Source organism: Lithohypha guttulata (genome assembly GCF_036872675.1).
Source record: "Lithohypha guttulata strain CCFEE 5908 chromosome Unknown scaffold_3, whole genome shotgun sequence".
NCBI lineage: Eukaryota > Fungi > Ascomycota > Eurotiomycetes > Chaetothyriales > Trichomeriaceae > Lithohypha > Lithohypha guttulata.
In genome coordinates this window covers 624,900-640,156 of record NW_027042752.1, presented here as the reverse complement: position 1 = coordinate 640,156, position 15,257 = coordinate 624,900, and the positions used below count along the sequence as shown (strand labels likewise).

Genomic DNA, 15,257 nt, shown 5'->3' with positions numbered 1-15,257 from the left:
GAGTATGTGACCTTGACCATTCATCGCTCATCCCATTCTGGAAGAACCCTGAAAATTGAGCCAATATGAGCCTGTGAAGCAGGTATCTCTTCCCTTGTCCATCACATTCAATCACGATCTCTACATCACCTGTTTGCGCGAAGAATGGGAATTCGTTTTGTGTTGGGTAGCCGGAACTGCCATGCCGTACACGGCTTTGGTGGTGTCTATGTCGACTGCTTCTGGAAGTCACCGAGGGCGCCCTCCTTGAGCCTTCCGGTACCTCGGCGTGTGATACCATTGGGGTATGACCCTGACTCGTGTTTAGAGAAGACTTGCGACCACTTGGAGGCGCCAAAACAGGCACACTCAGACCAGCTTCCACCTCATAATCGAGCCGTCTCGAAGTAGCACCTGCCCAGAACTTGCTGCGCAAACCGGCAACGACTCAAGGAAATCCGCAAGTGTGTATTGTATCTCCTCCTCTTGGTGTGAGTAGCGAGCACGTAGGACTTGATAGGCGCGTGTCGAGGTTCGGCTTGATAGTCAAGGTCGCGCTGTGATGTTGTTGTGGTAAAGGTGTATAGCAATAGTACTATGGCCACTACCAGTCTTGAAGAGTCAGCGTCCACTTCAAGGACTTAGATTGCTGACTGTGGAAGCACCAGAGACTCATGTCGCGCGCAGAGGTTACCAACAACAAAGATATGCATGAATGCCTGCAGCGATCCGAAACCCATGTTCGAGGTTTCGCATGGTCACTGGTCAATAAGAAGAGGTGGAAGGAGTGGCACCCGCGCATACCCGAAAGATCGCCTATCTTTAGCTTCTTCCCAGGTCTCACGGCAGCAAGTGACAATCAGGTATTTGCATGTCCCAAAAGGCAAGAAACTCTTTGTACTGGGACGCCAGTACCAATCAATATCGATCAAATGCAAGTTCGCCTGAGCTGGACAAAGAATGGTGGCATCTTCACCACCGCCACTGCGAAATTGCTGCTTTCATCATTACTGTGCATAGTATTGATAACCTGTATGTCTGGCATATTATTGCGGCTGGAAGTGCCTCGCCTTGTTTTTGCCTTACCCTGCTTGTGTCCAAGTAGGAGATAAATCAGACTGATGCTCGCTTGCTAAACTCCAAATTCTACCACTGTGCCTCGCTCGTGAGCCTTCACCCTAATGGCATTGCCAAGTCAGCTGCTTGTGCGTGCATACTCTGAATGCTGAGTAAGTTGCAAGACTGTTGATCGTCATCGCTCCCACCGCTTTCAGCCAACGCCCAGGTTGGTATATGCCACTCAAAAAGCTAAATACACAAATGCATCGAAACAGATCTTATGGGTATGTCTTGGTCCAGGTATCATTATATTAAAACACGGCCGTTAGTCCACTCTTACTCTGTCGCTTACTGAACCTCTTTCTACCTTTCAGCGACTCATTATCACCAGTGTTGATCGGTTGTTTTGATAGAACTCCTCTATGGCTCTGACTCGGTGGTGACGTTTCAAACTCGTCTTGCTCTTCAAAAGTGCTAGCATGGCTAAGAACGCCAGGAGTAAGACTCTCGTCTGCTGGGATGTTCCGCAGCAGAGACTGTGCGTTGGCGAAGTCTCTCGCGCGGTCGACAGCGTCGAGCCACTCTCTGGTCGAGACTGCGGTGGTGTTTGTGTCGGATGGTGATGGTTTGACATCTTCAAAGGTATATCGCTTGTCGCGCTGCATGACGTTAGTGCTCATGACTCACAATCAACTTTCGAACAACTGACCGTGCTCACTGTCCAATGCGTTGTGCCCTTCAAATCAGTAGAACTCACGACATCTGTTCCTGCTGCAAGAAGGTCAATCTCCGATTTGGACTTTTTCTCATCGCCACCAGCAGCCGCTATAATTATTCGTGCGCCAGAAGTAACCATCACGAGTCGTTGCCGTTTCTTGGTTGTATTCCCTCCAAAGAACCTCGACAGCTTGTTGCCGCCGTCGTGACCCGGACTGTTAGGACCTTGGGTCATGTTCACGTTCAAATTTCCAAGTTTCAGAATCCTCTCATTGCTCTTTGTCAAGACTGGCGACCATTCAATATCTAATTGACTTGGAGGTGGAAGTTCAGTGATGACTCTGGGTTTCGAAGGCTTGGCACCATTCGTGGGTGGCATCATTGTGGATTGTGTGCTGTGACCAGGACCGCCAGCAGTGTACGAGTCTCCTGTTTCACTCCCATTGAGCTTGATCGGTGGCCGCGGAGGAGGAGCATATGGTTTGAGCTTTGGCGCACGTTCTTGCCACAACCCGCGACCCCATCTAATGCCCCGGAAGAATTCGTGGTTCTTTATGTTCTCCAGAGACAATCTTTGTAATGGATCCAGTACTAGCAGTCGCTCGACCAGGTCACGAGCAACATCTGGAAAGCCATGGGGAAATTCGTACTCCAATGCGACGATTTTCTGGAAGGTCAGGTACTCATTAGCAGCCTTGAATGGTGGCCTACCAGCAAGTAGCTGGTATATTATGCATCCAAACGCCCACAAATCACTTGCTTTACAGGCGTTCTTATCAGTTAGCAGTTCTGGGCTAACATACTCTGCTGTGCCGACAAAGGAACTCGCACGATCACGAATGTGTCCAGTGTCAGAGTCATAATAGATTCTCCCTGACGAGTCCTGATGAGCTTCGAGCATCTTCGCGGTACCAAAATCTGTGATCTTAATGTGTTGATTTTCGTCCATCAGAACATTTTCTGGTTTCAGGTCACGGTGTATTACTCCCTTCTGGTGCATATATGAGATTGTGTCCAGGATCTGGGCGCCGTAAAATCTGGTGCACTCCTCGTCAAAGGTGGTCATGCGTTTGAGCACACTCAGTAGCTCACCACCACTACATAGATCCAGCACGAAATATAGCGACCTTTCATCCTGGAATGTGTAGTAAAGTCGGACGACGCCAGGATGATCTGTGAGTCTGTTCAAGGTTTCCTTTTCGATATTAACGTATTTGACCTTTTTCTCTTTGATGATGTGTCTCTTGTCCAGCACCTTGATGGCATACTCTTTCTGCGTCTCCCTGTCTTGTGCCGCCATGACCGTACTGTACGAACCTTCTCCGAGAGTGGCTCCGAAGTTAAAATCCTTGACACCTTTCTTTATCGGTCTCAGTACCGGTTGTCCATTCACATCGTAATCTCTGCGTACACCTACGGCAGCCCCTTTCTCTTGCCAATCTTCGGCACTAGATAGTGGGCCACCTTCCATACCGTAGGGAGACACGGACAGAGCCGTCTGGGAAGCAGGAGTGCTGGACAGAGGTGTTGGATGGGTAGGAGTTGATCCGTATCTTGAAGATTGCATATGGCGGGACGTTGTTCTTTGTGGTAGAGATCCTGCTTGAGGTGATGGCCGAAAGTCTCGTTCAGCATATTGCGGTTGGGGGTTCCTGCGAGAGACGCTGCGTTGAGGAGTGTTCGTTCCCGAAGCTCCTGGTGCTCTGTACGAGGTCTGTCTACTTAACCCGTTGCCGTTATTACTCACTGGTAACGAGGTATAGTACATCGAACCAGGCCGACTACTGCCCTGCCTAGGATCGTGCAGGTTCTGAGGCATCATAGTCGGATATTGAGGAAACTGTGCTTGCTGTTGGTCTTGATAGGTCAGAGGAAGGTTCTTCTGGCGCTGCGGGAGCTCATCGGATTTTAGAGGTGGGCTCGAGTTGTACTGCGACTGAAGGGTGGTCTCATTGTGGAGGGGAGCATTATAGTTGTTCTGCGGTCTTTGCTGGTCGCTGGCGGGTGACACAGAACGGTCGTTGTTGCGTGGAGGGATCCCGATATAGTCGTGCTCGGGGCTATCAATGCTAGGTAGTGGTGACACTGCAGATAGAGGAGGGATCGAATGCGCAGAGGTCTGTGGCTGGAGTGGTGTTTCGGGCGACGACTCATCAGGATTTGCTATTCGTAGCCTGCCGAGGGACAAATCATTCATCTTGCTAGTTGATCCGTCTTCCTCAGTTGGTCGAGTGAATGTTCGCGCCTAATGCGCTTCGCTGCTGAACAGCTGCGCCCACAGTTGGTGACGTGGATGGAGGACTTGCGTTGCGAAGCGCGCTCGATATGTTTCAGACTCGTAGAGATTGTGGCATTGTTCAATTGGGTTCAAAGATCTGGCTGCATACTGATCTGATCGTGTAGTGGAACTTGCGGGGGATCGTCTGGAAATTGTGTAGGAATTCGAAGTGTCGATACTGTCCGATGTTACTGACTCGGGTCGGACCACTAAGGATTTATTTTCTAAAGCGAATGGTGGTTAAAAACGAAGGACGTCAATGGAGAAGAGGTCAATAGGACGATATTGTCGAGGCTTGAGGTCAATGAGGCATGTCTAGCTGTGAAGAGAACGTGCAGTCTACAACAGCGGTACTTCTTCGTGCCAATTGTTCTGCAAAGCCAATGATGAGATGGTGCATGCGACGCCTTTAGCCTGCGACAGCGGAACTGACAAGGATCCAACGGTAATTCCACACAATCCTACTCAACGGCCGCCAGCGTCTTCTGCAGTTCAGTACGAAAGTGGCTCGTCACGTTTGTGCCTGTGACAATTTGCCCTAAGCTTCCGGCATGGCTCTTTAGGCTTTGGAACACTCCTCAATCGTGCTATAATTACGTATTCAACTTGACCTGGAGAAGCTTACTTCGAATAGGGAAATTGTGCCGTCTCCGTACCAATCTCCTCTCGTAAGGATGTACATATTCAGAAGGTGCTGAGTACAAGACTCGTCTTCGATCTAACCCCTTCGAAGACTATACAATGGTAATGGGTACCTGTAGTGTGAAGACACTTGAATCTGACTTCAAGCTGAATTGTGTTGAGAATCACATATCGAACGATGATGGCTGCGTCAAGTGTGTTTGCGAGACGGAAGGTGATACTGCCACGACTCAATTTACAGGTTGATATATTGAAATGCCTTGTCGTTTCTGGTATCGTCGACTCATCCAGATAGCTGAGCAAATGTACGGAACTTCAATTGTCAGTATGAACAATCCTGGTATTGAGGAGTTGATGAGGTTGTGTGAATGCCCATGCCCATACCAATACTGACCCGCAAGTACTCGTTGGCAGGAGCGAGCAACTACCTCATTTGCCATGAGGAAGGTACGAGTTTGCAGCCGTTCACTCTCATGTCCGTGCTATAGTTTCCTCCACCACGACCAGTGGCTCTTCTAATTGATTCTTTCACGATCCAGACTTGCAAATGCCTTTCGTGTACTAAGCAAAGATATAGCCCCGAGCCATTGACTATGATACATCTACCCGCTACTGGAATCGACATTTCCCAAGATGACCTCAACTCCCATTTGCTACAACTTGACATCTACCAGGGTCTTCTCAAGCAAGGCTTTAAGAAGAGAGAAATCATTGAGTACTTCAAGAACCGAGCAGCTGAAGAGGAAGCTGTCGAAGCACGAATAGACTTCTCTGATCCAGTACCTACCACGCTCGAGCTTTGCAATAGACCACCTGTTGCCTCAAAGCAAGAAGACTCGTGCTCACCCACCACCGAGCATGCCTCATCGAGTAGTTCAAACGTATCTCCTCCAGAAGTATTGTTGCCAATGAGGGACAAGGCCACAGGAGCACCAGGCACAATGAGCCAGAAACAGCACATTGTCAACCGCCAACATGCCCCAAGACAGAGTTCCCTGCTTCGCTTTGTTCGAGAGGTTTCTTCCGAAGAGTCTGTGAAAGACAATACGAAACCCAGAACTCTCTTCTCTCCCCAATTGAACATCACCTATCGTCCTCGCAGCCAAACCTATTCCTACGACCAGTCAGAGATGGACGATGACGATGTTGATCGAGAGGATAACATGGACGATAGCGAACTCGAGCATCTGCATCTAGACCACGAACTTGTCCCTACGAGCGCAGAATCTAACAGGACGACTGTAAGGATTGTGTCGAACTTGAGACCTGAGGCGGAGACGTTTACACCCCTTCATGTCCAACAAGAGCGTGAAAACCACACCTGTAAAGGCAAAGCAAAAGTGGATGATGATACTGCAATTAGCATTTCAGATGACATCTCACTGCCAAGTTCACCACCACTTTTGCCCTTAAACAAATCCGCAAGTGTCCGCTCTCCCTCTCTGCCACGTATACCACGCACACCGTCAGGGACTACTCGTCGGGATGTACATCAGCGGTATCTTGATGGTTCCTTTACAGTTTACGATGATTCTGTCCCTGCCCGCTACCAACCACAAACTCCAGCTGATTTGAGCAGAGGTCAGCTGCTGACTGATTTCCATGCCGCCTACACTGCTCCACCTGGCATGATCCGCTCTCCCGCTTTTTTCCAGGGTCAGTACCTTCATGGTCCCAGACAACCATCAGGTGACCAGAGTCCAGCAGCAAGAGCACAATCCATTCGAGAACGACGACAACGTGAGTTTAGTCGTGGTGCACGTGTTGAGCGACTCAGAGTCACTCGTATGTCTAATGGAATGCCACTGCCGGGTATTGACCAGACCAATAACTTCGACAATATCTGGCGGGACGATCTGGATGCCGACGGTGTAGGAGAGGAGAACTTTGAGGACTTGACGCTTGCTCAGGCCTTTCGAAGGTTGAGAGTTCTTAGTGGCAATCGTGTGGCATTATAAAAACGCTCATATATAGCTGACGCGGTGCGTCAAGTCGATTTCCTGGATACCGGTGTTGTCGTCGCTGCCCCAATCACATACTTATGGAGCTCACCGATGTGTCCTGGGCCCACTCAAAATAGATGTATGTTCTGTATGTGCAACTGGTATATAGTAGAAGAATCTTAGGCTCAAGCATTCTCTTTCAAGATCCTTGTGTCGCGCAGTAACCCGTACACGTCTTTATGTTATCATGACCAATGACCTGATAAAGCGATACATCACAATCACACATACCCTTCAGAACCCAGCATCCTTCACGGTGGCCTCCCCATTTCCTCAATCGAATAAGCCTGCCCATCGTGCGCCACCTCAATCTTCCCAATTGACTGCCAATCGATCGCACCCGGATCAATTTTCGGATGCGGATCAAGGTTATGCCCCATAAGATGCATCTTTGACTGCGTATCAAACCCATCATTTCCAAAATAATATTCCGATCCAACAGGGAACTGCTGACCTGGGAACGCGGGTAGGAAATCGTCGACGAATGCAGGCAAGGGCATTTGACCTTGGAGATCTGGAAGGAGAGTGGTGGTGACGGTATATTGTTGTTGCATAGTGGAGACGGGCGTTGATATTGAGGGTATGCTGTTGACGGTTGAGGGGTCAGAGGGCGAGGTTTGTGGCGTGAGTTGTTGATTGTTGGGGTCGAAGATGTGGCCGATGCCAGGGTTGGACATTTGTTGGAAGGCGGTGGCTTCAGCTAGGGCGATTTGGCTTGTAGGAGGGCCGAGGGCGCTGGCTTGCTGCTCGATGCTATTCGGGCTGAGATGTGAGTGGGCGCGTAGGTGGGCGTCGACTACGCCTTGCATGCGTTTGCGGATGATGGCGTTGCTACGTTCGAGGCCGGGCATTCTTGTGGAGCTCTGGGTGATTACGTCGAGAAGGTAGTCGAGGCCGATGCGCTTGGCTGTGAGGTTGTGGTCTTCGTGGGGTTGGAGTTCGCGCTCGAAGCGCAGGACAGAGATTGTGGCGGCCATGTAGGCGCAGTAGGCGTTGAGGTAGGTTATTTGTTCGAGGCCAAAGGTGTTGGCTTGAAGGAGGAGGAGGTCGTGGATCGCGGCGGTGGCGTAGAGACAGCTGGTGTAGGATCGTGAAGTGTTTTCGGAATTGGGGCTGTCGCTGGCGAGGAGGATTGGGCGATGGAGGAGGATGACGATGGTGTGATAGAGCAAGTTGAGTGACATGATGTGTGTCGGAGGTGCTAGCTTCGGTATATGGTTGATGTCGACTTTGAGATGAATGGGAAGTGCCGCCCACCAGTCGTGTAGGGATCTAGAGACACGCATGAAGGGCTCTTCGCTTCTTGCTGTCCTCTGCGCGGGTTGCAAGTCTTCAGTACGCTTCGCAGCTGCTTCAGCTGAATATATGTTTTGCATCAAGTCGTCAATTATTACGCATAATTTGCTTAGCTGCTGGAAGCATGATACAATATAGCCTGGTGTCGGTGGATAAGGTGGCAGGCCCTTAGCATGAATACCTGGAGCTTCCCCGTAGTATGGTGACCAAGGATCTGTATCAGTGAAGTCGTCAAGGAACGACAGCGGGACCTCATCGATAAGTGGTGTAAATGCTGGCATTCGACCAAGATACAGGCTCAACACTTTGTCCCATGTATAGCAACTCCAAAATAAACGCTTTCTTATCTCGATATCTTCGTTGGAGAGGCTCTTCACGAAAGTCTGTAACTTATCGCTAGGCAGGTGAATGCCCATATCCAAGGCCATCCTGAAAGCCATTCCTCCATACAACCAACCTTGAGACGACCTGCCAAAAACGATTTCCCTTGCAGATTGCTGTAGTAAGGCTTGTATGGTTGGTATTGAACTTGAGTTCAAACTCTCCATGGCCAGACTTACTCTTGCATCCTGCGTGGTCTGTTCAACAAATTGAGAGGGTGTAAATTTCATGTTGAAATGGTGCTGGTAGATGTCATGATTCAGAAAGCGGGCACAGTGAGATGTCATAACCTTGAGCAGAGTCTCAGAGAAATAAGGCGGATCTGGCAAGCCTGGCTGACTTGCGTTCACCAAGGTCATACCGCGGGTGAAGGCTGGACGGTACACAAAGGCGAAGAGCGGATGAATCCAGCACCAATGAAACTTCAACAATTCCTCGGAAACGTCCTTTGGTAAGTTGACACGCGATGCTGTATTCGCAATAGCGAAGTCCTCGAGCTGTCGTTGATTTTGCGCATTTTGTCGTAAATCATGCTTAGTTTGCTCTTCTTCCTGTTGAGACCTCGGGCTCATCAGCTGCTGCGAAGTTATTTGCGCTGCTTGCTCCAAATTTGGAGGTTCATGCACTGCTGAAGTTGAGCCATGGAATGATATCGAGCCTCTATCGTCTACACTAATGTCGGCTTCCCATTTGGTTGTTCGTGACGGAGGAGACCTATATGGAAGAATGCTGTCAAGCCCATATTCAGTCTGTCGTGAAGAGCTAGCACTAGTGATGGGAGAGCCGGCAGGAAGAACTTTCTTCTCCTCCAGCTGAGGCGACTTGTTTACCCATGCTTGTGTCTTAAGGGATTTTAGCTGATTCTGCAGTTGGTGTACCTCCTCCTCGAGAGCGCGCACATATGCCAATGAGGGTCTATTTCGCGTCAGCGTCAGACACGGAGATTATATACTGTACGTACGGCTTATCGTAAATGCATTCGTCCTTGTATGCGATGCAGCTGTCCAAGACGTCAACCTACCCAGTCCAACAAGTCATTCGTGGATGATACTTACGTAGTACATGAAGGAGTTCTTCCGTCGCATTTTGACTGGAAAGAAGCATGATCAGCACCACATGGTGTGCAAGGAACGATGAAGAATGGGGCAATAGAGATGCAGATCCCTGGGGATCTCACCTACCTTTCTGCGCCTGCATCCAGCACACGTCGACTTCCGATGTTTGGTTCTGGATCTACGCTCAACGTCCGCCATGGCTGTAAATTTCGTCTATATGTGCATCTTGTTGATCGATCATATAGCTCTGGATAAACAGGACTGGCGCACTGTCAAGTATAGTGGTACATTAAACGTGCACAGCCCAGCTGGCACGAGATGATGGAGGCAGTTAGAGTTTCGGGCTTCCTAACGCTACCGCTCCTCCAGAGTAGCAATTGTAGAGCCAGAGAAATGCACAGTATGAACAGTCTTTACCAATAAAAACATTATCCTAATTCAACTGACTTTGCTTGTATGTAACCTTTTTACAATTGCTATGTTCCCTGAATGTGTGAAAAATCCTTTCTGTGGCTGCACTCACAATCTCACTGAAAAAGCGCGATGCCGGAAAGGTCACCTTCGGCCCGGACTGTTCCTGGTTTTGATTTCGGTCTTTTGAATTACTTATGTCCCATAACTTACGAGCTCTTCCACCAGACAAATACCATGAATTGAAAAAGGAAGAAAAGCAGGCACTACTGATGCTCCCATCAGTGCCATCAACAAAGCAAAGGCCTCGAGACTTGACGCTTGCTCGAAACAGCCGCATAATGTCAAACACTTTCTATGCCGGCTCAATTATACTCGAGTAGCTGAACCACGATGTGACCAGCAATCAGGCCCACGTCAAGGTTTGGCACGTGGCCTTCACCGATCCCTGACTTTCCGTGATTCGATACCAAGTTACACATCTACTTGCAGCTGAATCTGCTCGAAATTGTGTTGTGTACGAGTCGAAGATGATGCTCAGAGAAAACATTAACGCTACCTTGCATTGCAATGGAGGTTGTTCTCGAAGAGATCCATGCTTGCACAATTCGATACACAACTCCTCTAAGAGCTAATCTGTCAATATATCTGTATGCTCACAAACTGGCCAATGCTCGGCACACCGTCAACCACGACGTATATGACATAAGGACCAGGCGCAATCTTGATATCAGGAACTCTGGCCTCCACTGTCCACTGGTTGCCACTGGAATACTTCAACTTTGGGGGCAGAGACTCCATCTCAACCATGACTTGACCCATATGGAGCGAATGCGTGACAAAACCTCCATGATATAGGAGAACTTTGACGTCTTTGGGCACGTGGTTCGAGTTCAGGTCAAAGCTGATCGTGGTGATAGTTCCTCCAGGAACCAGTATCTTGTCCCGAATGCGCATTCCAGTTGGTCTCATTTCAGCTTTGTTCTCGAGCAGATAATGCGGTATGTATTTCTCTACCCGAAATTCGGTAGCATATGCTCTCGTAGGGTTGTCTTGAACCACGTTCTCCTCGGGAAGTGGCATCTCGTTTGGATTGCTGCCAGCTATTAGGATGGTGCCGTCCAACAGCATCAGCGCAACAGAATGATACATGCGAGGGATATCGGTCTTGCCTGCAGTAGCCCATGATTCAGCTTGCGGGTCATAGATCAGTGCTTCCAATGCTGAATTATTGGCAGTACCGAAGCCTTGACAGCCTAGTCTAGCACCATTCAACCACAAAACAGTGCCGTCAAGCAGTAGAGTGCCTTCAACCATCAACCGACCACCACCAGGCATTTTGGTCATTTTCCACTCAGGCTTGGTCGACATAGGTGAGATGGTGCCACAAGTCTCGTCTGTCGTACTCAATATATCATCGATTTCACCACCACCACAGATCATGATCTGTGACCCATAGTTGTTTTGCTTGGTCAGCGGCAGCATAACACTTCCACCAGTATTCGGATACGTTCTTTTGAGGCCTTTCAGGTCAGGCAATTGACGAATGATGCGATTTTGATCAACGTCAAAGATTTGTGACGACTTGGCTGTGAAAACGAACAGAGTTCCATCTCTGAGTAAATGAAGAAACGGATACATCCAGTAGGGCTGATTCTTCACAAGTATGTCCATTGAAATACTCCTCGCTATGGGCTTACCCTGTTTGTCAAGTAACTCGTAGGTAGGATTGTTGTTTCGAAGATCCCGAATGTCTAGGCCATTCAGACTGCCAGCAGCGATGAACACCCTGCCGTCTGACAATGTTAGAGCAGAAGGATACTATCTCCTCGAATCCATGTGAACGCCTGGATATTCTACCCATTCTTTACCCAAGTATCGCAGCGCGTCGAACCCATTAGCAATGCTATCGTCAAGCTATGACAAAGGACCATTGCCTCCCACAGTCATTAGTGTGCCGTCAGCGAGAAACGCACCTCCACAGCAGAACGCATTCGATGATAAGGACAGTGGAGACAGTTCGTGGGTGGTCGGATCGTATTCGACTGAATAGGCATATCGGCCTGTAGGAAGTTTGGACTCGGTGTATTTCTCGAGCTTGTCAAGAAAGACAACCTTGCCATTTGGTAGAAGAGCTGCGTGCATGACAGGAACGCCAGATCGTCCTGCCGGCTCGAACTTGCCAGGTAGATCATCTTGAGTAGAGGCTAGTTTTATTAGAGCTGCAATGGCAGCAAAGAACAACGAAAAATACATCGCGAACTATACACCAGTAAGTATTGGGTCAATACAAAGTCGCATAATTGTAACATGGATGCAGCAGGAAAGGTGCAGTGAAGACTAAAAACAAGATGAGACTTGCAGAAGTGGTATGAGTTGAGGAGAGGTGAAGGCAGGTACGTCCTGCGCAATTTCGAGACCTTTCATCTGCAAACGTTATTGCATCAGTGCCTCCAATTGCTCTTTTCTCCTCTCAAGAGCAACCCTCTTTGTGGCTGGCACATGATCTTTTACGTCTCCTATTCCTAGAGGATCAAGACCGTCTGGTAACTGCTCGACTACATCCTCGTGCACAGCGTGTTGTGCCGAAGCTGATTCTGGCTCCATCGCCTTCACTTCAGGTATGTCCTTAACTTCGACATCAGCCTCTGGCTCCGAAGTTATAGTAGCGCTTGTGGTTAAGCTTGGTTGCTCGTGTTTCTTGTCGTTCTCGACCAAAGCAGCAATTTCAGATACATTCGTCCCGGCACCTGGTGGCGATCCAACACCGACTGCGGCAGTCGCGGTCTCAACGCCTGTCACAACGGGAGTCCTAACCCTGCTTACAGGCACACTGTGGGAGTATTGTGTGCTGTCGTGAGTACTTGAAAGCTCCGACTCTTCACCGTTGTTCTCTGCAGAAGCTGGAAGGTATTTTAACGGCACATTCATCTCTTCGTCAGTCCTGCCAAATCCCTGCGCCCACCACCTAACCTTTCTCTCGTCCGGAAAGATGAGCCGCTCTTTACCACGAACATTATCGTCCACCTGGGGATCGTAATTCGGATTCATAAACTCGTTTCTCCGCGACAAGAAATAATTCCACACCGAGGTCGTCTTCTCAGAAATGTTTGCTTCCTGTCGCTGTCTCTCGTTGTCGAATAGGAATGTACCATATTGACACGAGTAAAGATGATACAGTAATCGTTTCAAAAATCGCTCGTTGAATTCAAATCGAGAAGGATGTTCATACATGAGCTGGTAGGTTGCATCGAGGAATTGGTGAAAGATAGGAGCAGTCTCTTTGACCTTTGTCACCTGTTTGTCGTGCTCATTCTTCTTCGACGTGCTTTTCCTGCCACTGGATGCATCTGCGTCAGTTCCTGCTTCAGCTTCAGAATCGACATTTATCGACTCTCTTGAGTCATTATTGTGTTTGGTGAAGAAGCCCTTGGCACTCAAGAACGCATTCTCAAATGTCTTCTGTGCGCCTGAGAGAGCATCACCACTGGGCTTACGGTCTCCTTCTTCCTCGTCGTATCGACCACTGACCCTTTCATTCTCGATATGGAACCACTTCTCCGAGCTCAAGAAGCCGGTTCGATATTTAAACTGATGGCCAAAGCTGAGCCAGTCCTTCTCGACCAGCACAATGAAGCCTTCCAGAGTGCGATAGTAAGGGTCAAGGCACATCTGAGCCAGTGCAGAAAGTTGACTGGTACGATCCCAGCCATCACTGCAGTGGATCAGTACATGACTATGTTGTAGTCCGACCTGTCTTGCAATCAGCGAAACACCCTCAAGCATGTTTCCTATGTGTTTCAACCAGTTGCTCTTCTGTAGCTGCTCTCTATTGGGACCTAAAGGTGTCAAATCCGAGTCTTTCAGTGTGTCGATGACCTTGTCCAAACTCTGTCGCATTACGTGGATGTTGTCGATACCCAGGTAGACCTTGGTTGCGAACTTGTAATTGTCCATATTCTCAGAGCCCATTCCTGCAGCTTGCATGGCTATCGCATTGATAGTCGGCCTTGCATCCACAATCATGTTCTTTTGCTGAGCGCCGTATACCATTGGTTTCTTCTGGTCCATGTCGTCCGAGTCCTCATCATCTCCTCTCAGCTTTGCAATCACGGCATCCTCAATAGCTTCTGCATCCGTCTGGTGTAAATCTCCACCCAGACTGTTATCTTTACTGCTCCCAGAATCCTCCCTTTCTGGCGTCGGACTCCCAAGCCCAGCAAGCGGCCTCTCATTCCTCGTAGTCCCAAAAATCGCAGCCAGTAACTTCTCATCCTGTATACTGCGGTTCTGCCTCACACCCACCATAGGCTGGCTACACCTCGTGATACTGCAATTATTGACCGGATGCACATAGCTCAGGACCGGTATCCGCGCCCGACTCCTGTACTTGCCCGCATAGTTCAATGTATTATCTGATATACTAGTCGGCACCACCAGCAAAGCTGGATACGTCGGACTAAACTGATAATCTTTATTTATCGTGCTGACCCTCCAATTAAGATTGCGCTTCTCGTCGCCTAGACCCTGTCGGCGCCATTCGCGCATAGGATCGTAGACACTCCATCCACTAGGCACAACATCCCTCTCTGGCCCTGGAGGTCGGTACGTGAAGGCATAGAGCTTCTCGATCTTGCCGAGTTTGCAGGTCCAGGCTTTGATCGACTCGAAGACATCGCGGGCTTTGCGGTCGTCGTTAAAATAGAAGCAGATGAAGGTGAAATCTCGGCATCGCAGGCGTATTGAGGAGGGTTGACGTGACGCTATTGGGGAGGGTCGGAGGGTGCAGAAGGATATGATGGGATACGTTATCCATAGTTCTCGTGGTCGTGATGGAGGTGTGTTTGGTGACTGCTCGTTGAGAGGTGGGGGAGAGTGGACGAAGATAAGGTGGTGTGGTGTTAAGTGAAGGGTGCCTTTGGCTTGTTCACCTCTGCGAGATAGCACCACTTCGTCGACCTGTTTCGATCCTGTCATTCACATATTCTGCTCTTTGAGTGTGCGGCATACCTTTGCGATCCTGGTCCGTTCCATGGCCATACTGGAAGAAATATAGAGAAATAGACAATCTTATGGAGGGGCACAAGGAGGAATGCAGAAATGGAACGTAGCAATCTTGTCGGTTGGGGCCATCTGTCACGTCGATGCTCTGTCGGTTTGCCTGTCAGTTCAATTCACGTTCTCTGTGCACTACGCGTTGAGTAGACACTGCTGCTTGAATTGAGTGCCCGTTGATGTCCGCAGGACTCGTACGTCACAGAGGTCCAGGAAGTTGAGGCGCATTAATTCTGATAGGCATCAACCAAGCAACTATCAAATAACCACAGTTCATTGAGTACAACGACGGCCACCAACAACACGTATTTCCATGTCTTGTATCAATCGCTGACAGCGACATCATAGCACCATGAAGAACGAGTCTACGTTCCTAAAACG

At 49.2% G+C, this 15,257-nt stretch overlaps 5 protein-coding genes across 5 annotated transcripts; 1 reads left to right on the top strand and 4 right to left on the bottom strand.

Moving 5' to 3' along the window:
* Nucleotides 1-1,349: 1,349 nt before the first annotated feature.
* Nucleotides 1,350-3,952, bottom strand: PKH1 (serine/threonine protein kinase; the record flags this gene model as incomplete). The annotated part of the gene is made up of 2 exons (XM_064898368.1): nt 1,350-1,697; nt 1,796-3,952. The coding sequence occupies 2 exons, from the start codon at nt 3,950-3,952 to the stop codon at nt 1,350-1,352; spliced, it is 2,505 nt and encodes an 834-aa protein (XP_064754325.1).
* Nucleotides 3,953-5,113: 1,161 nt separating this feature from the next.
* Nucleotides 5,114-6,633, top strand: LTR64_004018 (uncharacterized protein; the record flags this gene model as incomplete). Its single annotated transcript, XM_064898367.1, has 2 exons — nt 5,114-5,122; nt 5,350-6,633. The coding sequence occupies 2 exons, from the start codon at nt 5,114-5,116 to the stop codon at nt 6,631-6,633; spliced, it is 1,293 nt and encodes a 430-aa protein (XP_064754324.1).
* A 296-nt stretch (nt 6,634-6,929) lies between these two features.
* Nucleotides 6,930-9,440, bottom strand: LTR64_004017 (uncharacterized protein; the record flags this gene model as incomplete). The annotated part of the gene is made up of 4 exons (XM_064898366.1): nt 6,930-8,471; nt 8,535-9,270; nt 9,317-9,372; nt 9,411-9,440. The coding sequence occupies 4 exons, from the start codon at nt 9,438-9,440 to the stop codon at nt 6,930-6,932; spliced, it is 2,364 nt and encodes a 787-aa protein (XP_064754323.1).
* A 1,020-nt stretch (nt 9,441-10,460) lies between these two features.
* LTR64_004016 (uncharacterized protein) lies at nt 10,461-12,077 on the bottom strand (the record flags this gene model as incomplete). Its single annotated transcript, XM_064898365.1, has 3 exons — nt 10,461-11,410; nt 11,522-11,617; nt 11,798-12,077. The coding sequence occupies 3 exons, from the start codon at nt 12,075-12,077 to the stop codon at nt 10,461-10,463; spliced, it is 1,326 nt and encodes a 441-aa protein (XP_064754322.1).
* Nucleotides 12,078-12,257: 180 nt separating this feature from the next.
* On the bottom strand, nt 12,258-14,861 carry YMR1 (phosphatidylinositol-3-phosphatase ymr1; the record flags this gene model as incomplete). Its single annotated transcript, XM_064898364.1, has 2 exons — nt 12,258-14,780; nt 14,832-14,861. The coding sequence occupies 2 exons, from the start codon at nt 14,859-14,861 to the stop codon at nt 12,258-12,260; spliced, it is 2,553 nt and encodes an 850-aa protein (XP_064754321.1).
* Nucleotides 14,862-15,257: the final 396 nt, after the last annotated feature.